The sequence below is a fragment of the Limanda limanda genome, chromosome 14, assembly GCF_963576545.1.
Source record: "Limanda limanda chromosome 14, fLimLim1.1, whole genome shotgun sequence".
Lineage (NCBI taxonomy): Eukaryota > Metazoa > Chordata > Actinopteri > Pleuronectiformes > Pleuronectidae > Limanda > Limanda limanda.
In genome coordinates, this window is record NC_083649.1 from 6,417,906 (window position 1) to 6,443,534 (window position 25,629).

At 41.2% G+C, this 25,629-nt stretch overlaps 2 protein-coding genes across 2 annotated transcripts; both read right to left on the reverse strand.

Moving 5' to 3' along the window:
- Positions 1-1,786: 1,786 nt before the first annotated feature.
- On the reverse strand, positions 1,787-4,588 carry LOC133019771 (uncharacterized). Its single transcript, XM_061086328.1, has 6 exons — positions 4,524-4,588; positions 3,579-3,686; positions 3,411-3,453; positions 3,142-3,242; positions 2,925-2,974; positions 1,787-2,272 (listed from the first exon to the last, which is right to left on the reverse strand). The coding sequence occupies exons 1-6, from the start codon at positions 4,531-4,533 to the stop codon at positions 1,787-1,789; spliced, it is 798 nt and encodes a 265-aa protein (XP_060942311.1). The 5' UTR covers positions 4,534-4,588.
- A 1,191-nt stretch (positions 4,589-5,779) lies between these two features.
- Positions 5,780-11,832, reverse strand: si:ch1073-15f19.2 (nectin-1). The gene is made up of 7 exons (XM_061086169.1): positions 11,644-11,832; positions 11,059-11,403; positions 9,795-9,904; positions 9,440-9,596; positions 7,510-7,956; positions 6,503-6,602; positions 5,780-6,104 (listed from the first exon to the last, which is right to left on the reverse strand). The coding sequence occupies exons 1-7, from the start codon at positions 11,723-11,725 to the stop codon at positions 5,984-5,986; spliced, it is 1,362 nt and encodes a 453-aa protein (XP_060942152.1). The 5' UTR covers positions 11,726-11,832; the 3' UTR covers positions 5,780-5,983.
- Between the last annotated feature and the right edge of the window lie 13,797 nt (positions 11,833-25,629).

Below are 25,629 nucleotides of genomic sequence, written 5' to 3' on the forward strand. Positions count from 1 at the left end.
TGACAGGACTCGGTTACTAACCGGAGAGGACAGCTGTGCTCCCTGAGGACGTGTCCAGGGTTGTCCTGTGGATTTCTGTCTTCTCTTTCACCTCTTGGACAAACTGTGTTTCTCCAGGACCAACTTCCAACTGTGAGTTAATTCATTTCTCTGTAAAGTCCCCAACATATGTCTTCTTTAATTTGTAATGAGGGAAAGAAACTCAACAGAAATGATATTATCTTTTATCCATCCGCCTTTAGAAGACACCTTAACCTTCTGTTCTGTTTGAGCTGGATACAAATCAAGGAAACCTCCTGCACAGTCCAGCTGATTGGTTTGTACTGTAAAATGTCAAATAGCAAACATCATGTATTGATCGCACATTGGAGAATCGAGATCTGCTAAAAGGGCCTTGTTATCTCTTTCTCTGTATTTTTCTGTGCTTGGCATCTTTGTGTCTGCAACAGTCCGATCTAAAACTCCTCAGGTCAAGAAATGAATCCATAGAGGGGAAGTAGTCCAGAGTCAGGTATTGAAAAGCTGTCAACACACAGTCAGAAGGTTGCAGGCCTCTGACTGCTCAGTTCACTTCAGAGCTCAGTAAATTATCCTTCCAGACGGAGGAGGATAGAAAGGCGGGGATCATTTAGTCAGACGGTGAATCAGGTCAATAGAGTTTACAGATTATTATCTTAATCACAGTTTCCATCCTCTGTGGTGCAACATAACAAGCTGCCCACATGGGAAATAGAATGATCATCTCTTTCCTTTTCTCCCCTTTATCTCTATCTTAAAATTATTCAAGTTGTAACCTGCTTGAGAAACAGTGTCACATGTTTAAATCCCAGCTAATTTATTCAATAAAGTACAGTCCCTCTGGTTTGCCAAAAGGTTTTCACACCTCCTTCTGAGACGTATGACTGAGACATCAAAACAGAAAGACCTCTCCCTTGTCTTCCGTGACGATCTGACGATTTCTCTTGTCTTTTGCGAAACAAACTGAAAACGTGGCCCCTTGACCTCTAAATGTCAAACACAGTCTTTCCTCCTCTGTACAGAAAGGTTCCTCGATTGCTCAATGCTGAGATTTCGAGAGGCAGCTTGATTTCCATCAGAAAGGAAATTGCTCAACTTGTGTGAAACTCGCTGAAAACTGAACATGACAAAGTTTCCTTCTAGTTGAAACGAATGAATTTAGTACATTTTATTGACTTTTTCCAGTTTGCTTAGAAAAATAATTCATGAACAGTTTAAAAACAATAAGTAACATAAAAATAACATTCACACAAGCATCCTGGGCCAGTAGGTGGCGATAAAGGCTACATCAGTGATCCACCAAATACCAGAGAAGAACACCGTGGTCCAAGCGACGTTGGGTGAAGCAGACTCCTGAATGTAGCTGACCATTTGTAATAAGACGTAGCCGTGCTAACCGACTGTAGAAACCAGAGTAAAGCTGTATTTGTTGTTGTTTCTGTCACATACTCGTTACACAAAGCAACAGAGGGCACGCACTTTGTGAGGTGTTAGTTTTGCAAAATGTCTGCAGCAACGTGAAGATGGCTTCAGTCTATTCAACAGATCGACAGTTCAGCATGACTCGTCAACTTGCTGGACCTGATTCTGATTATCGAAGCCGTCAATTGCTTCTCAAAGGAAAGTTGAAAGGAGGAAGAAGAGATGTTCAGGGTGAGAAGTGGGAAACTTTTCTCCTTACTCCAATGTCAGTGAACCAGCAAACAGATCGTGAAGCTGCTGTTTGAAGATAAAGAAGTTGCATAGTGTTGCTTTAATATTACAGCTGCTATATGATACATTGTCGGTCACTTTCTTGCCAGATGCTGCTGGTGAAATCCTCTGAATCTCTCTGAGCAGCATGTGCACACACAGACCCGTTCCGAACACCCAGCTCTCTATCTGGTCTTTCTTCACTCTCTTCCTCTCCTCTCCAGTCCGTCGTTCCCCCATATTCCTCGAGTGTATTTCCCCCCCACCCCATATCCTCCCTTGCCCAGTTCATACTACTTTCTTTGGCCATCTCCTCCGTCTCTTGGGCGATCTGTTGGCTGTTCAGGTAGATGCTGGCGTGTGAGACCATGGTGCTGTTGTCTCTGGGAGGAAGGTGAGCATCCATGTCTCCGTCCAACTCCAAGAAACTATTCATGGGGGGTGGGAGGTGAACCGGCAGCTGATCCTGACGGCTGCTTCGGGTCTGCTCTAGCTGTTGTTGATACTTCCTCTTGCGTTGCTTTGCGATCTTCAAATCCAATGAGGCGTAATTCAGGTCATTCTGAAAAGTTTGGTTTTCAGACACAGAGACAAAGAGGGATGGTTTAAAATACTATATTTGTATTTGCTGCAGCACCGTGCACCAGTTTAAATGAAATGGTCTGTGTCGTGGGAGCTTGTGGTCTCTTGATGTCTTATCTATTATTGGAACACCATATGCATTTCTGAGCTCACTTGTTCAGTTTTTTGACCACAATGTGCCAATTGTGTTTGCTGCTTTCCGTTTAGAAAGCAAATCGGTCAGCATGTGCATTGTGCAGCAGTTATTTTTAGCATAATATTAAAACCCACAACGAATATTCTAAAATGGAAACATTTGCATTGTAAACAACTCCCAAATCTTTTTAAAAATGTGTTGGCCTTAAAGTGCATAATATGTCATCCTCTGTATTGGAAATGCAAAGCTTTAACAATCAGGTTAATAATATAATTTATCAGGTTGAGTTGGCAAAAAGTAACGCAGAGCTAAGCACAGAGCATTGAGGCATAAGAGAGGATATTTCCATTCTGCCATAAGAGTATAGTCTCTACACAAGCTATCAAATGTAAGATACAACATATACTAACCCAGTGTGTGGCAACATTACGTACAGTAATAATTGAAATTATTTAAAACTACGACCATGGAAATTATAATAGAGCGATGCAATTACCTCCGTACGACCTCCTGTGGGTGGCATTGTCATCATCTCGGTGAAAACCTCTACAGACCAAGAACAGGTTACATTTACAAACGGCACAGGAATAAAAAAAAAGATGTTTGCTGAATTCTTGACAACCCAACAATACAGCTTAATGTTTATTAATAACTGTGTCATTTATTTTCCTAATGGGTAATCTACATGGTATTGAAGCCAGGCCTGTGCTCACCTGTTCTCACTGTGGTGATGTTTCCATAGATTGGATTTTCCTGTTGCATGTGGGGATTTTCCTGCTGATCAGGAAAGAAACGACCTTCGACCTGTGACGGCCTTTAACAAGTTGCGGAGAAACAATTTCACAGATTATTTCTCCAGGTAGATGGTATTTGTAGACGATAAAAAACATTTTACTCATTACGAATTAAAATGTGTTGGACTGAGGAATATGCGGCTGACGTGTTTAAGCCTGATAAAATATTGTTTCCATAAAAGTCATACCTTTCTCCTTCATAAATATGTGAGAAGCAGCAGTCATCTTTTTCTGTATGAAAAAATATAAAGCCATTAATATAAAGTCCTGTTGTCCTTGTGAAATAAACAGTGACTACTTTTGAAATGCAAAAAATATGCCACATAAGAATATATATATTTTAAATATAATCATACCTCTGCACAAAGAGGCTCTTTGTTTGAGGAAGAGAATGAGATTGAGACTCATCGAGATCAACAAGGCCAGAAATAAAAGCAACAGTCCGATAAGTTCAAGTTTACAATCTAAAAGAAAAACACAAACAGACCATTAACATCTTCCAACATCTTTACACGCAACAAAAACCTCAGTGAATTTTAAAAGGAAACTTTTATCAGTCGATATCTGGAGTTTCCCTCCGTAAACAGAAAGGATGAAACATTTTGATGAACATTCACTCAATTGTTTTAACATCACTTAACAATTCTAAGAGATGGAAAATATAATGAAAAACTGTTTCACCATTTACATTTTTACGGCCATTATACAATTATTAATGTATAACACAATTATTTCTACCCATAACTGTTTCCAAAATAATTTAACATCTAGAAATCAGCATCATTCAGAGAGTCATCATTTCTTTAATGTGAGAAATATAAGAAGTTTGTTGTTAATTGGTCTGAACTAAGATCTTAACGATGTTGACACATTTCACAGGAAATTCATTCTTCATATTGGAAACTCGGCTTTGTTATAAGTAAATCCTTATTTATAAGTTAGTATAAGAGAAATTTAAATTGTTTAAAAAAGTGCTTTGGAAACCAAAATTGTTGAACGTACGTACTGTGACCCAAATGAAATAAGGTTACGTGCATATGCTACAACAACAATAGATAAAGAATAGACCATTAAATTCAAAAAAAGTTATTAAACTGTTATAGTTTCAAAGCCACAATTGTGATATGTTGCTTAGAAAAAAAATATTTTTGTAGCCCAAACAATGTTTTTGTGACAAAAATCAACTTTTTGTACAAAGGGATAAAGTAAATATTTACACAGATATGTTAATTATCAGAATGTCTAAAGTTTGAAAACCTAAAAGGCAATTTCAGAAGTTTAAAAAGTTGCTCCGATCTCACCTCGTTCCATATTCCAGCCGTCTTGAACAAAGCAGGTTGTCTGATACGACTGCTCTCAGGCTCCAGGGCCGGGCTGTGTTAAGTCAGTGAGGTGTGCTGCACTGTAATCTATTTTTACCTTCCCATCGTTACCTCTCAGTGCTTTGAAAACTGGCTGTTCTTCAGTTACAAACAGGAAGCTGCGTAACCTCATTCTCAAGCACCCGGTCTGTTCGGAGGCAGAAAAACAATTTCAACTATCTAACATACCAACATCTGTAAGGAACTTTTAATATGAACGTGAAGATTTGCACATTTAAAAATGTCTGCACTGAAAAGAAAACAGACTTGCTCCTGAAAAAGGTCAATTTTTCTTTGTGCACAAACTTCAGAGCTATGTATATCAAGAGTTTATAACTTGCATACACCCAGTGCATTGTGGTTTCTTTTGCTATTGTGGTTGGAAAATCAGCAGAAGAAAAGTTGCAGTTGTTAAAAGTTTCTTTGTGCAGCTCAATTGCACTGTTGTGTGTAAACATGTTTTCCACTGTGAAGAAAAAGCCGAATTTAAGTTATAAAATATGGTAAATAACTTTAAATTGTCTTCACACTGAAATTAAACAAAAAGCGCCAATTTCTTAAAAATATCAAAAGCTGCACGGTCAAGGTTTTCAGTGATGTTCTCTGGAACTGTCATGTGATGGTGTCTAGTGGGTGTTACATTTGGTATCCCAAGTGGTTTTGGGGTTTAAGCCCCCCTGGGGGAACCTTTGGTACCTGTGGTCAACACTCCTATAAAGGCTTAGGTCAATGTGTGACTCCAATTAGGAAATAATTCTTCATCCGTTGAAAGTTACTGCTTTAAACTGCAGAATCAGCAGATCTTCATTAAGTCAGGGAGACTAAATCAGCTGTGTAACTTGTGTACAGTTATATGTTTCAGCGTAAATGTGTCTATGCAGATACAATACATGTCTTATGCTGTATAAGACAGATTCGCACAATATGCTAACTACAGGAATGTCAAAAGAGAAACACACAAGCAGCTGAGGCGTAAAAAATCGAATCCAGAATCAAATGAAACCAACTTTTATTTTCACATCTTAGAATCTACTGTACATACATGGTTTTAATACATTTAATACAACACAAAAAAGGCTTCAAGCAATTTTTTTTTCAAAAACCAAACATTCAAATATCATTTATACACAAATATTATATGCATTTGAAACTCAACACATCTGACCACTTGAATGTTTCTCAGTGGAGCTCAAACCTTCCTGTTAAATCCCACGAGGCTGCACACTTTCAAGTCACAGTCCTTTTTAATATGCCACAGTTATGAATTATCATCAACTTATTATGTCACAAAATGTAAAAACAACAACAACCTGGATCCAACCCCTTTGATGGGAGTCACCCCAAAAATTTTACGAGTTCTTTATTTTAACTCTTAATATTACATCTTGTTATTGAACCCTTCAGATCGCTACCGAGTTGCACCTTGAGGTGGGGATGGCCTGTCTGTACATCTCATGGTGTGTGGCAGCCGAGTACTTCACTGGAGGAGGGGGGGGTTTGAACGGAGGCGGCAGAGACATCCTACAGAGAGAGAGAGAGAGAGAGAGAGAGAGAGAGAGAGAGAGAGAGAGAGAGAGAGAGAGAGAGAGAGAGAGAGAGAGATAGCACAGATTGATTAGTTGCATTTCTTAGAAAGGCAGCTCATAAATAAAGTAATTACCGTATACAAACATAAGTATACCCATGTACTCACACACACAGATACACACATACACGCCGGCTAATAATAAAATGAAGACATAAAAATAAAATAGAATGATGAATGATGATTGTTGTTCTTCAAATCCTATAAAAATTTGATCACAAAAAAAAAAGAAAGGCAGCTGTACCCAGGAATCAGTGTCACGAGTCGGGGGAGTCTATCAGAATATACAGCCAACATTTTCCAAGGTCTGAATACATGCGAGCCAGAGATTTACCTTTGTTTAATAGTTCGTCTCCTGTACAGAAATCCGGCCACGCCGATCAGAACCAGCACTGGAAGGATTATTAACGCGATGAGATGAGTCCTCGCTCCGTCTAAAGAGGCAGATGTAGAGAGAGAGAGAGTTGAACACTGTCAATTTGTTCTGCAGCAGAAGCTCAGAGACGTGTTTTTCAGATATTGATCAGTTTGCTCCGATGTGTTGAACATACACAGATAACAAACTTTCGCCTTGAGGCAGAAAAGTGTTCCCCCCTCAGCTGGTCCCACACACACTAACTCGCAGGAGCTGACTCTCTTTAAATGAGTTCTCTATCTCCAGAAGGCATCTAGCCAGAGGCTTGTGAGAGAAGTGGAATCCATAAAGCTGCAGAGGGCAAAGGCCACTGTGGCTTATACATATCTGTAGTTCTTAAGGAGTCTCGTTATGTTTGTGGTTTGTATTTGCTGCTTTTTAAACGCTTTCCCGTTCTCTCGTGGCAACTGAAGCTGCGTCTGGCTTCACCTTGATAACCACAAATAAAACTAATAACACTGGAGGTCCCAGAGCGAATTCTACGATCAATCTGAGAGCATCAGTTAAAAAACAGTTAAAGGCAAGAAAGGTACATTCAGGCTAAACACTAGAGTAATACATTGTGATAAAACGTTTTTTTGGGCTAGCACTCACAGAACTTATCCTGGAAATGTTGTATTTCTTGAGGGAAAGTGGAAAGTATTTCTCCACATATATGCATATTATTTCATTTAATATTCCTCAATCCTTCACCCTGTAAATTTCTGCTAGCCCTTCAATTAAATTTAAATAGTTGTACTATGTTATGATATGATAAATGTTATTTTTGTATCTTGTATTGCACGTCTACTACGTAGATGTTGCCTACCAGGTCATAAGAATTTCACTGCTCTGATGACTCACAATTTATTTGGTGCATGTGACAATAAACTTTGATTTGATTTGATTTTTATTTGATTATTTGTGAAATATGAGGAAGTTATTACCTTTATTTCCTGTTCCATTGTTTCCAGTGTTCAGAGTCGGGGTTGCACCGGGGCGTTCATACTGTTCTGTAACTTTTCCAGAGGTGCTGGTCTCATCCTGTGGCCTGGTTGACAAAGAAACGTCCTCGTACTCGTACCCCCCCTCGCTGACCACTTCCTGTGTGGACGTGACCTCTGCACCACCAGGACTTGATGTAGCAGAGGGACCAGGGTCAGTTTGTGTGACAGGGGATGTTGTGACACTGAAATGTGTTGGACTTGTAAAAGAGGTGACGTTCTCCCCGGCTGTGGTCGCATCTGGAGTACCATCGCTCCCATTAGCCGTGGTCCAAGTTACATTGGAGTCAGTGGTTAACAGCCCGGTGGTCGGTGATGTGGTGGAGCTGTCGTCTGCAGGTTCCGAAAAACTCTCAGTTGTGTAGGACTGCAGCGAGACAGTTGTGGGATCTGAAGGAAGTAAAAGGCAAGTGGACATGAAACACCTGGAGAACAGCACATTGCTTAACAAACAGTGACTTGCTAGCAGCGTTATTTAGTTACTTTAAAAGATAATGGCCTCTTTGGACATGTAGGTAAATACCTTTTATTGACAAGAGTTGAATGAGAGATTTAATGTCAGTCTAATAGATGCAGTTTTTGCATGATTGGAAATAAAGTGCTGGCAGAGCTCTGGACTCCAGTAACCACCACCGTGTGATTTCACAGAATACACGTCGTCCATTATGTGCAGTGTTTTATACAGTGATTATTCACTCTGACTAAAAAGGGAGGATTCTCCAGGGGAGAAATGAGCTGGAACCATTTCTTTATCTGAAGCAGTCGTCCTTTTAACCCTTCTTTGAATATGTATTTCTCATAAATCTTTGGAGCTGAATATAAAGCAGTCACATCATTAAAACATGTGTTAAATTGGCATTTATCAGCACTCAATGCGCATTATCAATAGATACAATAAGGGAGAAGTGCTCATACATTCAAGATCCTGGATTATAAAGTCATGGACACAGATTCCTCAGATCCAAATTTGCATTTGCATGAATTGCAAATCCAGCAGTGCAATTGTGTATACACTCATGAGTAATGTCCATAATTAATGTGTTGTAATGTGTTTTTTTCTACCATATCCCCATGCTTACACCAGAACTTCATTATTCTCAGCTGTCGTTTACATGCTAGAAAATCTGCAAATTGAGCTGATTTACGAGCATATTTCTAAAATTGTGAAAATGCTGTTCGTGTGTCTAGCAGCTTATCTCACAAACCTCAAGGCTGTACTTCTCCAAACTGTCCAACAGATTGTGCTCTCACCCCACGTCATGACTCTGAGTCTGATAAGAAGCTCTGGCTTGTGGTTTGAAAGGAGACAGACAGAACAGGACGTGACTTCTGACATCCGTGTGTGGCTTGTTTTGTTTTTTTCCTTTAGTTTCATGTTGAAATTCTCATGAGACACAGGATGAGAAAGCAGACGACCGGGGGATTAATTTTCCTACAGCCCACTCACACATTGCTCCGTGTCACCATGTGGGGGCAAACAATATGTAGCTTGGTTTTTTTTGTAATTTAAAATTACGAACACTGTTTTATCTTAGCATAATTCAGTATTCCCCCTCACACCATGGGGCAATTGATTTGCAGCAAGTAATTGAGTTTTAGTTTGTTTTGTAGTTCCCAATTTATTCACAATTTCTGCTGCTTTCTCATAACATGGCTGGAAGATGGAAAATCTCCCTCTCTTTCCTCTCGGCTAATTAAAAATTAGAATTGAGTGAGCTCCAGTATAATAACAAAAGTCAAGTGTGAGCTCTCTGGTCCGGTGCAGTTTATTAAGTAAGTCAGTCTCTCGGGCCCTCTGCAAGATGGTTAATCCAGCCCTGAGGACATGCTGAGAAAGTGAGTGCAACAAAATGAGAGAAATGGAGAAGCTCACCTGTCTCTGAATGTGTGGTTGCTGTTTGTACCGTGATGGTAAACTCTTTATGCACAGTTTCATTTCCTGTGGAGACTGTCAGCGTGTAAACTCCTGCGTGAGCATCAGTCACGCACACGAGCTCCAGAGATTCATTCTGTGACACCAGCTCCTGGTTCTGTGGAAAAACACGATTACGGAGCTCATAAATCATAGTGAGAATTTTTTGGGAAGTGTAGGTTCTTGATGTCAGAGGTAATCAAATCATCTTGATGTTCATGGATGTGTAATTGAATAAATAAACAAAATAATTGAAGTGAAATCTACTGGAATGGGGTAAATGGCCTGATTAACTTCATTTGTTGGCGTCCGTTACCTTGGTCCATCTGTACTGGGCATCGGGGGAAGCTCGGCAGAGAATTGTCACATTCTGTCCATTAGCCACTTCCAAGCTGCTGTTCGTGTCGCACGTTATTTCAACAACATCTAACGGAGAGAATATAGGATTAAAATGAATCAAGCGGATGGAAAACATTTGCTGTAACACAATGGGTGGGATCTGCTAGAGACGACTCTGACCACTATGCCCTTTACACACGATACACAAATACAAACACCTTCATTGTCCTCTGCTTGTATTTATGATCATAACATCCCTTCAGTTCAATTATAGCTGTAAATAAGGAAAGAGTGCATTGGCCTGCGTCAGTTTATGTGAGTCAGGAGAAAAATAAAACGGAAATTAGTTTTTGCAATTATAAAATGGGAAATGGTGACAATCTAGAGATTATACAAAAGCAATATCAGCATCGGAAGAAAATGACTTTTGATACTGCCAGAAATGTCTGGTTAGGCATTCTGCATATTCACATGCAGGATGTGTTTGTCTAAACAGGATCAAAATGTTAAAACACTTTATATAAGTTATCTTTTTTAATGTAAAGGTATCAGAACAGTGCTCGCCATTGGTTGAAACTAGATAATCGAAATTGGAAAAGCTCTATTGGAAATCTTTTGGACAAATTTATAGGACATGGGACAAATTGAACATCTACAAGGGATTTTTTAAACAGGATCAAAATGTTAAAACACTTTATATAAGTTATCTTTTTAAATGTACAGGTATCGGAGCAGTGCTCGCCATTGGCCGATACTAGATAATCGAAAAGGGAAAAGCTCTATCGTAAATCTTTTGGACAAATGTATAGGACATGGGACAAATTGAACATCTACACGAGATTTTTTGACTGAAGCTACGGACAGCGCTCGGCTCAACGGCCGTCAAAACACCAAACGTGGGAATATCTCCTGGAAGAGTGGTTCTGCATTCCTCCAGTGGGGATCAGACACACGAGGGGATCAATGGAGAATTGAGGATGTTCTGGTGAAACCTTGCTCAGGTTTTTCTCCATGTAATTTGTCACCCATCTCCACATTTGCTCAGAAGTAAATAACTGCGGAGATTGGCAGAGCAGCAACGCTCTGATGCAATCTGGAGTAACATGAAAAATATGCACCTGACAATAAGATGGAAGGTATCTGTGCAAGCCTTATCCAAATATTGAATCCTACGAGGACTGCAGAGTTTGTTTGAGGTGTGTAGGTGTGACTTTGCATGTACTTGCCTTTCTTCTACTTACCTTTAATCTTTAGCTCCGTCTCCCTCCTGAAGGTGCCATATGGAAAAGTTGCAATATCACAAATATAGATGCCGCTGTCCCATGTATTCACCTCAGGAAGATGTAGATAGGACCCCATGAACTTGCTTGAATTCTCAAAATCTAAAGTGAGATTAGGCCAAAATAAAACATCTCCATGGCCTTGGCTATACAGAGCCAGCTTGGTGCTTTCATGGTTTTTCTTCCATTCGATGTTGACAATCTTGAGGCCAGGCAGCTTTTCCACAAAACACTGTAAGGTGATGTTCTGGCCCACCACAGCTTCTCTTGTGTCATAACGTGGACTCTCAACATTGTGCCGGAACCCTGTTGAGCATATCAGTTCATAGTGTTGCAAGCAAAGCAAAGAGTGAGGAGACAAAAATCGCTTACTTTGAAGTTGAGAATACAGACTGCGATCCGCTGGGACGCAGGCAGATAAAATCACAGAATTATTCTGAGGCAGCTTATCACACCAGAAGCCATTACGCATTTTCAAACCCGTGGTGAGCATCCCATCTCTGCTGCTGTATTCTATGAGCGACAACACATGTGGTCCATGATTACCTTGTATAATCGAGGCATAGAAGAGAAGTGAGAAGGCCGCTCCCAGTGCAGCTCCAGCCACGTTTAAGATCCCCAAAGTCATTACGATCAATCAGGCTCAATCCATTGAGGGATTCAGCAAAAAGGCAGAACAGTAGACTGAGGTTGAAGTGAGGAGCAGAGACTGAGACTGTGAACAGGGTGACCCGTCTCCACAGGAAGCCGCCGAGACGCAGAGTTTCTGTTCTGCAGCTTTGTGGTGAAAAACCTCAGCTGCGAGTCAGGTAATCTGCAGAAGAGGAGCAGTAACTATGATTATGTTTTCTTTAGTTGGTGCTAAGTAACAAGATTCAAGGAAGAGACTTGTTTGATTTCAGGTTATTTTGCTGGTTACATCGAAATCCTCTTGATGCAGAGGGAGCACATCAATGTTCTTTCTAAAGCAACTTCTCTTTTATGAATTGATTCATTCCAGTCCTGCACAGGTTTAATAATATAAAATCACTTGAGATTAAATCATTTTTGTATACATTTTTAAACTTTATTCTGGAATTAAACCTTAGCCACAGCGCACAGAGTTTCTAGGACATTGTACATTTTGAGTTGGTGAGGTTTAGATTCTGATTGAACTGTAGATGCATTTTGGAGTTATAGGGTCAGGTCTCGTCTTTTCAGTTTAAGATCTGTTGGAGGCAGTGAAATGAAAAGTTTGTCAGATTCTCTGTGTTTTACCTGGATCACAACTTTGTTCTGTTCGGAGCAGCATCTGAGTGTGATGTCAGAGGAAGTGTGTGAATATGGTTTATTACAGTACAACTTCCACAGGTTCAGATAAAGAGGACAAGTTAGTTACTCATTGAATAAGCTATCAAACTAATTAATTTAACTTTAACTAGGATCAAAACGTAATTGGGCCAATGAGCTGCTCAAAAGTCAGGAACTCTGAAACCCTGCAGCAGGTGTGAGGCGCTGCAGCCGAGAACCATTAGAGGGCAGAAGATCTCTGCTTCACTGGTGATGAGCTGGAGATGTTGCTCCTCTTCAGTGAGTCTGCAGGAGCTCAGCACGTCAATGACACCAACTGGTGCAAACACAGGAAACTCAAACCAATGGGTCGGCTGCTGGTTTCTCAGGGTCAGAAAACAAACTGAGCACAGTAACAAGCTCCTGGTCTGGATTCACACAACCTCATTCTTTTTTTGGAACAGAAGAAACTAAAGTATTTATCACTTCACAGCCTCTGTTACACACTGCCACCTATTGGGACAGTTACTACATTTCAATAACCTGGCACTCATGTATTACATATCGTTTCAAAAACGATTTGTGATATGTTATATTTTATACATATTTAAGTAATATCTCTCTATAAATATATTTATTTTATGTTCCCATGCAGACGGTTCTGGTGATTTTCTATTTCTAGTTTCAGAGAGAAACAATAATCCACACTCACAATCACACCTTCAGTCCATCAAGCCACATGTGTTGGACTGTGGGAGGAGACTAGAAAATACACACACACACACACACACGCACACACACACGACAGTGTTTGATGAAAGTCCCTGATTGTATTTCCACTGACCTGCAGTACCAGACATGACCAGACTAACAGGAAATCTGCATCTTTATTAATTTACCTTTTTTTATTTTTGTATTTTAAATTTGTATAATTGAATAAAGCAGAGAAACATGATTGTAACCAAATATTCTATGTTAATCCTGATGCTCCCAAAAATAACCAACACGACAATAAACTTAAACATTAATTATTTGTCTTCAACCTGTTTTCTGTGGTAATAAAACATTGTCAGCTTAAATAATATTAAGCTAAAATAAGACTGAGAAAAGACTTTTGTCTTCATGTGCTTCAGATTATCCTCAGCAGCTTCTGTCAACATGTTCGTTTATCCCAAATATGAGAAGAGCCGGTCTGGTCTTATTCAACAAGTATTTATTAAGAAGCAATGAAAAGTTAACAGCATAGCTATGGGCGCTCATGCACAGCCTCGGCTAAGTCAGTAGCACGGGGAGGTCAATTGTTGCGCCGAAAAGACGATGATTGTAATATTTATAGCAGTAGGTATAATTTGTTTGGTCAAAATAATGAAGGGGTGTCACCGCAAATCAATGTGGTTCTCCCTTGTTGGTGCACAGGTGTAGATCCACGCCTCTTGGCACTGGAACCAGGAAATGACAAGGGGCTGCTCCCAGTCACGCCCCTCCTCTGAAAGTTGATGGACAAATCTCTTTTGTGTTTCATAAACAAGCCTTGACTCAGCTGGCGTCTTGTTGGTCAGTGTTGTTGTTCATTGGAGTAAAGAATATTGTGTTCCTGCTCTATCGCCTGTATGTTCTGTTTGTGCAAACACTCGGATCCTCCAAACAAAACAACTTTCTGTCTTCCCTCCAGAACCTGGGGCAGCTGCTTCAACTCTGTGTGATGTTGAATGAATCTAAGGGAGTTATGCTTAAATATAAAAACTTAAGTATGAGAAGCTGTTGGCAGAGCCGGTGGCCTTGTTGGAATAATCCCCCCCATCACAGGAGAGTCAACCTGAGCTGTAGTCAGCCTGGAAAAAGAAAACAGACAAAGTGTATTTGTGTGACCTTACTTTACTATTGTGTTATTACACTTAAAAACCACCTACTCTGAAGCTTTGACTCTAAATGATCAGAATTGACTAAATGAACATCAGCTGTTTGACAGAAGACTTCTTAGTAAAATGTTCACTGACGTAGGCTCAGAAACTTCTATTGACCTCCATTCTATTTACGGCCAGTGGAGTCGCCCTCTGCTGGTCAATCGAGAGAACACAGGTTTTGTACGTAGTCTCTGTCCGTCCTTATTCACAGTCTACGTTTCCTTCACGCTGTTTCTGGATCACCTTCATGTTTAAGTGACCTGGTAGAGATTTTAATGTCGTAATGCTTTTCCTTACATTGTGCTGAGAAGTAGCAGCAGTGACAAAGTTGTCGTCATCACCGGCTGTGACTGGTTGTGTTGTGCTGTACTTGACGTTAGAGTAATCTGGAGAGATTTCCACAGCAGCAGCAGCAAGTAGGCCCTCGTCTCCGATATCATCGTACACGGGGTCGGACTGCAGGAGACCAAGAGTTTCATTAAGCGACAAAACTTAACCATTTAAATATCAACATATTATAATCTGCTCCTCTTTGGAGGAATCTGAATCTGTTTCTTTAAGATCTCTCTTCTTTTTAACTTTTAATGACTTTCTCTTTTTCAAATCTTTTCTGGATGTTGGTCGACAAAGATTCGTCACCTCAGGGACGATTGTGTTAATAACGACTGAAACTCACCTCAGGGACAGAAGCAGGATCCGTCTCTACCGGAGGTTCTGAAAACACAAGAGTAAATCAAACTGGGTCCTGAGTTCACATCTGGAGCTTCAGCAGCAAAATGTGACAACACAGGTTCTTTGAGGCCAATCAAAACCATCTGTTCTAATATATCCATCTATCTATGTATCTTCTAGTATTTGTTATACTATTTGTCCTACTATGTGTTCTTGTATCTGTCCTAGTATTTGTTATTTTATTCGTCCTAGTATGAGTTCTAGTATTTGTTGTAGTATTTGTCATAGTATTCGTCCTGGTAAGTGTAACCCAGGTCTCAAATGGCTTAAAAATAATCTAAAAATATATTTCTCGCACCGGAAGTGTAACTACTTCCAGTTGCGCAGCTATAAACATCCGGGTCGGGAGGGTCACTTCCTCTTTCCCGTCTGAGAAGTGTGAAACAGCGTCAGCTACAATCTCCGGCAAACTGATCAGCGGTGAGTTGCATTACACACAATTATACTCTAAATGACTTATTCAGCCTACTCTGCTCCTGGGCGGCTGTGGCTGAGGGGTATAGTGGTCATCCTGAAAGTCGGCAGTTCGATCCCCAGTCTGACCCATCTGCATGCCGAAGTGTCCTTGGGCAAGATGCTGAACCCTGAATGCCCCCCCCCCCCCTACCATAGAATAACAAAGTGCTGCGAATAGAAGCAGTGTATGAATGTGTGTGTGAATGGGTGAATGTTAAACTGTACTGTCAAGCGCTTTGAGTGGTCATCAAGACTAGAAAAGAGCTATATAAATACAAAACCATTACCATATATGATTAGCATAGACTGGTGCTAGTTTAACCTGTGTGTGTTGCCTCGGTCGGTGTCCGTTAGCTTCATGCTATCCATGCTAACAAACCCCTTTGGGGAATCACTTATTATTTAGTGATGTTTGTGTGTATCTTTACTTGTATGGAATAACCCTGGATATATTTGTGTTGTATTTTGATCGAATGTTTTGTTCTTTGTTAAGCAATTTATTTCATAAATTAACAATTAACCTTAGTCAAAGGTTTGTATGATTTAAATATAATTCTGACTTCTTTGGACTAATTCTTCTTTCTTCAATGACTTTTTGTAGGTCAGGTTTTTCCCCCGACCTATGCTCTGATATTGATGGCGAGCTTACCCTGAATGGATTATTAAGAACCCAACCTCCTTGCCCTACGATTGGTAGGAGATAACTACCCTTTTTTTCCCACCTTGGTCCAACATTCCTTGGACCAACCTAATTGACATTAATGAAGTTCTGCTGCTGCCTTCCTATAGGCAGAAACTCAAGCGTAACAGCCCGGTGACTCGGACCATTCAGCGGTGGACCGACCAATCAGACTCGGCTCTTCAGGACTGCTTCAGCACGACGGAGTGGTGCATGTTCCAGGATGATGACATCAACACGTACACGGTCATCTGCTACATCAGCAAATGCATCGATGACATCGTACCCAGGATTTCTGTATGAACATTTCCAAACCAGAAGCCCTGGATTAATGGTGACGTCCATGCGAAACTAAAAGCACGGACTGTTGCGTACATCTCAGGGGATCTGGAGGAATACAGGAAGTCCAGGTACGCGCTCCGGAGCTATTAGCAGTGCCAAGAGACTCTACAGGGGCAAAGTGGAGTCCCATTACAAGGACTCCAACACTAGGAACATGTGGGCCGGACTGAGAACCATCACAGACTACAAAGACCAGAAGTGCAGATGTTGTGTCTGCATCTCTCCTACAGGATCTGAATACATTTTATGCTTTGAGAGAAGCTGTGGAGATCGAAGAGGCCCAGGAGAACCGCTGCCCCCCCAACATATCCAGGGCAGACGTGTGGAGATCTCTAAACCGGATCAACACGCGCAAGGCACCTGGACCTGATGGCATCCCTGGCCGAGCTCTCCAGATGTGTGCAGATCAGCTGGCAGATGTGTTCACAGACCTGTTCAACAGGTTTCTGCTCCAGTCTGTAGTCCCTGCATGTTTCAAGAAGACCATCATTGTCCCTGTTCCCAAGAAAACAAAAACCCTCTGCCTGAACGACTACCGCCCAGTAGCACTTACTTCCATCATCATGAAGTGCTTTGAGCGGATGGTCCAACCATTCATCACCTCCTACCTCCCTGACTCTCTAGACCCTCTTCAGTTTGCCTACAGGTCAAAAAGGTCGACTGCAGATGCCATCTCCCTCACCCTCCACACTGCCCTCTCCCACCTGGACCAGAGGGACACACATATGTGAGAATGCTGTTCATCGACTACAGTTCAGCATTCAACACCATTGTGCCCCTGAAGCTCGTCACCAAGCTCAGAGACCTTGGGCTCAACATCGCCCTCTGTGAGTGGATACTGAACTTCCTGACGGGCAGACCACAGGCGATGCGGATCGGCAGCACCACATCCTCCACCCTGACCCTCAACACCGGTGCCCCCCAGGGCTGCGTGCTCAGTCCTCTCCTGTACTCCCTGTTCACGCATGACTGCGTGGCCACCCACAGCTCCATTGTCATAGGCCTGACATCTTGGTGCTAGGACACATACCTCCATCTCAACGTCAGCAAAATGAAGGAGCTGATCGTGGACTACAGGAAGAGACAAGGAGTGGAACACGCCCCTCTTTCCATCAACGGCACCCCGGGGGAGCGAGTCAGCAGCTTCAGGTTCCTCGGGGTCCACATCAGTGACGACCTGACCCGGACCCATCACACAGACTCCATCAGGAAGACGGCCAGACAGCGGCTCTTTTCCACATGGACTCCAGGATACAGGTGCACCACAGAGAGCATCCTGACTGGCTGCTTCACCGCCTGGTACGGCAGCTGCACCGCCCTGAACCGTGAGGTTCTACAGAGGGGGGTGAAGTCTGCTCAACACATCACCAGGAGTTAACTTTCGATAGCTTTAACTTTCGGAAGCTTTAACTACACCCAGCGGTACAGGAGGAAGATCAACCGCATCATTAAAGACCCCTTTCACCCCAGCCATAAACATTTCTGCCTGCTGCCGTCTGGCCGACTGTACCGCAGCATCCGGGCCGGCACCACCAGGCTCAGAGACAGTTTCATCCCCCAGGTCATTAGACTTTTAAACTCCTCTGAACTGCAATAACTCCACCAAACCAGCACCGTGGCATATTCGCATTTTTGCACTATTGCACAAATTGCACTATTGTTATTAATATTTAGATATATATTTTATTTTCTATTTTAAATTGTTTATATTCTATTTTATACTATTTATATTTTTATTTTATATTTTTTGGTTGTAATTACTTGAGCATTGCTAGAAGAGAGCCTGTGACTCAAGCATTTCATTGCCAGCGACTGCTTAATGTTACTGTTGTGCATTTTTGACAATAAAAAATCTTGAATCTTGAATCTTTAAAACTGAATAATGTGCATGACCTAACCTAAGGTGCATGAATTGAATGAATGAGCATAACCTGAAATAATCTGCATGACCTGAAATCATGTTAATGATTTGAACTTATATAACTGAAGTGGAAATATAAATTAATTGCGAAATATTTAATTTTGTTTTTGTGTTAAGTAAAAATACAAATTATATTTAAAAGCTACCTCTGTCTCCCGTTTCTTGGCATTCACACGATGGGCTCCAACCAAATCTATTAGTCCGCATGTGTTACATAAGTATTTGTCAAAGTATTTGTCCTAGTATGTGTTCTAGTATTTGTCCTAGTATGTGTTCCAGTATTTGTTCTAGAATGTGTTCCTGTATTTGTCCTAGAATGTGTCATTGTATTTCTCCTAGTATGTGTTGTAGTATTTATCTTAGTATTTGTCCTAGTATGTGTCCTAGTATATGTTCTAGTATTTGTCATTGTATTTCTCCTAGTATGTGTCTTAGTATTTCCTGGTGTCTGACCTGAACGTGTTTTGGACTTAACGAGCGTTTTCCTCGGTGTGTTGATTCCTAGTAAGTTTCCTTCTTCTCCCTAATTCTGCACGTAAACGTTGGAACTTGTGTTTCGAGTTTCGAGTTGTTATGTGTGTGATCGACATGTGTGTACTTGTGTGTGTATTTCCTGTTGCCTCACCTCTGGGTCTGTTAGTCCTGTTTTTGCAGAATATCAGTGCGGCCCCTGATAACAGGACGACCATGACGACCAGCGTCAGTCTCACAGTCAGAATCACGTTGTTGGTCGAGAAGGACGTATCAGGTCCTGAGCATTAATACAGGAAACATATTAAATCTGTGTTTCAGCTTCAACAGGCACTGAGAGGATGCAGGTACATGTGTCTACCTGTGATCTCAGGTGTCTGATCCTCAGACTGGTTGGTGGTTTCAGGTAAAGCTGATGAACGTGTGAAACTGGAGCTGGAACTGGGAGGTGTTGTTGTGGAGTCTGAGGGAAAAATACACAGATTCACAGAAATCCTGACGACAGACGACAGATGATCCTCAGAGAAACAAGTCACCTCTTCACAAACTGGAAAACGTTTCTATCAGATTTGGATCTGGACCAAATCCATGAATTATTATCTGAAAAATCAATAATGAAAAACATCCTATTTCACTATGTTAAAGAAAAATAAAGTAAATATCTTGGATCTGTCCAAAAATTAAATTAAATTAAATTAAATGTAAATGTAAATCTTCCCTGAGCCAACATCCTTCCACCAGGTTTACTGGAAATCTGTCATCGTTCTAACAGACGGACGAAAAGCTTTAACTTTAGGAAGCTTTAACTTTAGGAAGCTTTAACTTTATCGCTTTAACTTTAAGAAGCTTTAACTTTAGGAAGCTTTTACTTTAGGAAGCTTTAACTTTAGGAAGCCTTGACGTTAGGAAGCTTTAACTTTAAGAAGCTTTAACTTTAGGAAGCTTTAACGTTAGGAAGCTTTGACTTTAGGAAGCTTTAACTTTAGGAAGCCTTGACGTTAGGAATCTTTAACTTTAGGAAGCTTTAACTTTAGGAAGCTTCCGGTGGGAGGCCCTATTGAAATTGAAGGGATTTTTCTTTTTATTAGCATTACGCAACAAATGAATTGGCTTTTTGAGGGCTTCAACATGCTCAAAAGGTTTCTAAAGTTTGCAGTAAAGTGGTGAAAATTGACGTATTCTGGAGTATTTGTAAATGGGCGTGGCAAAATGGCTCAACAGCGCCACCTGGAACTCAGCCCCTAGGTTTCCACATAACCGATTTTCACCAAAATCGGTGGTAAGGTGTATCGTGACTAATCATAGAAAAAAGTCTCAAAGGGCATTATGAAAAAAGCAACAGGACGCCTGCCTTTTTGGATTTAGTGGCCATTTTGGCCATATTCCACATTTTTACTTTGATGTACTTGTCGTAGAGCTTTCATCGGATCAACTTACAATGTAGACGAGTGTCATCACAACAAGATGGAGATCTAAAGTTATCAAAAGATCGACTTGTCGTCAGAGCGTGTGACCGTGGCGTGGCGTCAAAGTTTGATTAAAACACAGGCTTCTGTATCTCAGACATATTTGGTCTGATCGAGTCCAAAGTAGACACATAAGACACGAGTCACGACTTGATGACATCAACACAGAAATCATGACTTAAAATCGCAGCGCCCCCTGGTGGCAACAGGAAATGTCTTGTTTTTGGAACTTCTTACACTTGGAATGATCCTCCTCATCCACTTGGCGAAACCATGTGAAACTATGTAAAATGGGTCTCAAGACATTGATAATGAAGACATAAGATTACTGCGACTTTTTGTCAAACGCCATATTAATGGCGTGGCATCAAAGTTGATCAACTCGCCATGACACACGAAATTGCTATAACTTCGGTGTTCGAGGTTCAACCTCCCTCAAACTGCATGTGTGTATTAACAGTCCCCCCCCCCTGAAGATATTCAGATGGTTTTAAGGAATGGGCGTGGCAAAATCACTGACTAGCGCCCCCTAAAGGGCATCCCCGGCACTACGATTGGCGGTCATCTACAAAAATCAACAGGGACGTGTGTCTTTTCATGACAAAGAAATAAGTCTCTTGGATAGATATGCTAGAGTAAACAGGAAGCCCGCCATTTTGGATTTAGTGGCCATTTTGGCCATATTCCGCATATTTACTTTGACATAGGGCTTTCATCAGATCAACTTAAAGTTTAAATGAGTGTCTTCACAACAAGATGGATATCTAAAATTATTTGAATTTTAACATTTCGTCATACCATGTGACCGTGGCCTGGCGTCAAAGTTTGATTACACGCCATCGAAACACGAGCTACTGTATCTCAGGCATATTTGGTTCAATCTAGTCCAAACTAGGCATGTAAGACAAGAGTCGCTACCTGAAGACATCTGCATAGACACCATGACTTAAAATCACAGCGCCACCTACTGGCTACAGGAAGTGAAACCTTTATCCTTGCCGCAGTGTGCAAACACATGCAACGCGGACACGTGCGCTTGGTCATCGAACGCTCTCTCTTCCCCGACGGCAACAGACTTGAAACCGCCTGTGTACTAGGGCCCGTTAGTGCTACAACGTAGCCCTAGTTAAAAATTAGAATTGAGTGAGCTCCAGTATAATAACAAAAGTCAAGTGTGAGCTCTCTGGTCCGGTGCAGTTTATTAAGTAAGTTAGTCTCTCGGCCCCTCTGCAAGATGGTTAATCCAGCCCTGAGGACATGCTGAGAAAGTGAGTGCGACACAATGAGAGAAATGGAGAAGCTCACCTGTCTCTGAATGTGTGGTTGCTGTTTGTACCGTGATGGTAAACTGGTGGAAAAACATGATTATGGAGCTCATAAATCATAATGAGAATTTTTGGGAAGTGTAGGTTCTTGATGTCAGAGGTAATCAAATCATCTTGATGTTCATGGATGTGTAATTGAATTAATAAACAAAATAATTGAAGTGAAATCTACTGGAATGCGGTAAATGGCCTGATTAACTTCCTTTGATGGCGTCTGTTACCTTGGTCCATCTGTACTCGGCATCGGGGGAAGCTCGGCAGAGAATCGTCACATTCTGTCCATTAGCCACTTCCAAGCTGCTGTTCGTGTCGTACGTTATTTCAACAACATCTAACGTAGATAATGTAGGATTAAAATGAATCAATGAATCAAGCGTATGGAAAACACAATGGGTGGTATCTGATGACTCTGCCTTTACACGCGATACACAAATACAAACACCTTCATTGTCCTCTGCTTCTATTTATGATCATAACATTCCTTCAGTTCAATTATAGTTGTAAATAAGGGAAGAGTGTATTATTGTCCTGCATCAGTTTATGAGAGTCAAGAGAAAAATAAGCAGAAATACGTTTTTTTGCAATTATAAGATGTTAAATGCTGACAATCTAGAGATTATACAAAAGCAATATCAGCCTCGGAAAAAAATGTCTTTTAATACTGCCAGAAACGTGTGTTTGGGCATTCTGCATATTCACATGCAGAATCTGTTCGTCTAAACAGGATTAAAATGTTAAAACACTTTATATGAGGTATCTTTTTTAATGTAAAGATATCGGAGCAGTACTCGCCATTGGTCGATACTAGATAAATTGAAAAGGGAAAAGCTCTATCGGAAATCTTTTCGATAAATATATATGACATGGGACAAATTGAACATCTACAAGAGAGTTTTTGACTGAAGCGTCAAACAGCGCTCGGCTCAACGGCAGCAACGCTCTGATGCAATCTGGAGTAACATGAAAAATATGCACCTGACAATAAGACGGAAGGTATCTGTGCAAGCCTTATCCAAATATTGAATCCTACGAGGACTGCAGAGTTTGTTTGAGGTGTGCAGGTGTGACTTTGCATGTACTTGCCTTTCTTCTACTTACCTTTAATCTTTAGCTCCGTCTCCCTCCTGATGGTGCCATATGGAAAAGTTGCAATATCACAAATATAGATGCCGCTGTCCCATGTATTCACCTCAGGAAGGTGTAGATAGGACCCCATTGACTTGTCTGAATTCTCAAAATGTAAAGTGAGATTAGGCCAAAATAAAACATCTCCCTGGTCTTGGCTAAACATAGCCAGCTTGGTGCTTTCATGGTTTTTCTTCCATTCAATGTTGACCATCTTGAGGCCAGGCAGCTTTTCCACCAAACACTGTAGGGTGATGTTCTGGCCCACCACAGCTTCTTGGTCATAACGTGGAGTCTCAACATCGTGCCGGAACCCTGTGAAGCATATCAGTTCATAGTGTTGCAAGCAAAGCAGAGTTAGGAGACAAAAACGCTAACTTTGAAGTTGAGAATACAGACTGCGATCCGCTGGGACGCAGGCAGATAAAATCACAGAATTATTCTGAGGCAGCTTATCACACCAGAAGCCATTACGCATTTTCAAACCCGTGGTGAGCATCCCATCTCTGCTGCTGTATTCTATGAGCGACAGCACATGTGGTCCATGATTACCTTGTATAATCGAGGCACAGACGAGGAGTGAGAAGGCCGCTCCCAGTGCAGCTCCAGCCACGTTTAAGATCCCCAAAGTCATTATGATCAATCAGGCTCAATCCATTGAGGGATTCAGCAAAAAGGCAGAACAGTAGACTGAGGTTGAAGTGAGGAGCAGAGACTGAGACTGTGAACAGGGTGACCCGTCTCCACAGACTGTGCTGAGACACCGAGTTTCTGTTCTGCAGTTTTGTGGTGAAAAAACTCAGCTGCAAAGCAAGTATTTGCAGAAGAGGTGTAGTGCTTATGATTATGTTTTCTTTAGTTGGTGCTAAGTAACAAGACCCAAGGAAGAGACTTGTTTGAGTTGAGGTTATTTTGCTGATTACATCGAAATCCTCTTTAAGAAAGATGCAGAGGGAGCACATCAATGTTCTTTCTAAATCAATTTCTCTTTTGTGAATTGGTTAATTCCATTCCTGCACAGGTTTAATAATCTTAAATAACTTGAAATTAAATTATTTTTGTATACATTTTTAAACTTCATTCTGGAATTAAACCTGAGCCACAGCGCCCTCTGCAGCCAGACCTGGTGATTACTTCTGTTGGGCCCTGTATCCAGGCGATTAATAGTAGTTTTCATTTCCAGAAGAAACAGTGGACATTTTAAGTTTTTGGTAACTTGTCTTTTTTACTGATCTAAAGTTCAGATTTACTCTTGAACTTGCTGACACCATCCAACTTTTCTAAGCCGGTGAACCATCAAACCCATTTTGCAGCCGTAATTTTAAGGTTAAAAAAAAGAAGAAGCATAGTGTTGCATTAACTCAAAAGTCCTTGTGTTCTCATAAAGGATTTATTACACTCAATAACAACAAATTAATCTGTATCTATTTCTTTAAGCTTCACCTGTTGATCGATACTCAACAGACAATAGATCCTGGAAATCTCCGTCTGCCCTTATTCTGTTTATCAGAGGAAAGACACGTGCGTTGTTAAACTTGCTTATTTGTAATAAAGACAATACAACTTATGAATTTGATAGCCTGATGGTCTCTGGGCTTCAGCCTTGTGTTGTTTTTGTCCTCTGTTCTTCTAAGTGGTGCTTTTCAGATTCTAATTTCATCAGCCGATCAGAAAGAAAACCAATTTAGACTTTTATTAGCGTCACAAAACAGCAATCTCGTTTCCCAAAGAGCTCGTCCAACTTTCATTCTTTCCATCTCTCCTTCACCTGTTATGAGCTCTCCCCCTTCATTTATTATGAATCGTCCCAGTAGAGGCGGCGTTCGGCTTTTAAATGATTGATCATTTTACAGTCCCATCCTGTGTATGACCTTTTATGAGTTAAATTAGGGCTTGGAAGGGTGTCTGCTATCTAAGAGGGAGATCTCCATCACTATTCTGTCAGTGTTTCATCCGATTGTGAGGGGGACTTGCTCCATTGCTCCATTTGATAAGGGCAGCATCACTTCCCCAGGGAGTCATGCTCAGGGATCTCTAACAGACTGTCCCATCACCATGACGACTTCATTTAGGGGTCCAAGACGGCTTTTGGCCCGAAATCCATCGCTTTAGCTTCCAATCACAGACAATGTTCCAGACACAAGACTGTGAACGGGAGTTAATCTCTTTCACGATTAAATAATAATGATGAACAGGAATTACTGGCTCTTCTCGCTGCTTCTTCCACTCTGGAAATAAAGTGGTGCGACCCGCTGGTGCACCCGGCTCCTCCTGCACGCACGTGATCTGCTCTGGAGGTCTTGAGGGTTCACAGATCCCTGTGCGACCTGCAGTGAATTGCACGTTTTGCTGTATATAACACCACAGCACTGATTGTGAACTCTGTCTGCACACATTAGTTATCTCTGTGTGCGTCTCATGTGTCCACTGACCTGAAAGGCGTTGTGCAACCAGTGTTAACACACGTTCACACATTATGCAATGCTCTTTTAGCCACAGTCACCGCTCACATTTCCTTTTAGCGCGGCTCCCTAAACAACTAATGTTACAATCCGGACTATTTGATTCTACTGCTGCTAAGTATGACCGAGTGTAACTTAACACCACTCTTACATTCTAACCTCCTGACCAATGACAATGAGGGGGCTTTTATCTTAATCCTGCACATCAAGAGTATTGATTGCGCCACACACGTGTTGTGGATCTCAAACTGTGAGGACGACCTTGTATAACGTTAAAGGACGTCTATGTGGTCACCTCATTAGAGAGGAACTCTTGACTCTCACTCTGCAAGCAAGCAAAGTGGCAGAGCAGGTTAACCTGTGGTCGATATCGCTGCACT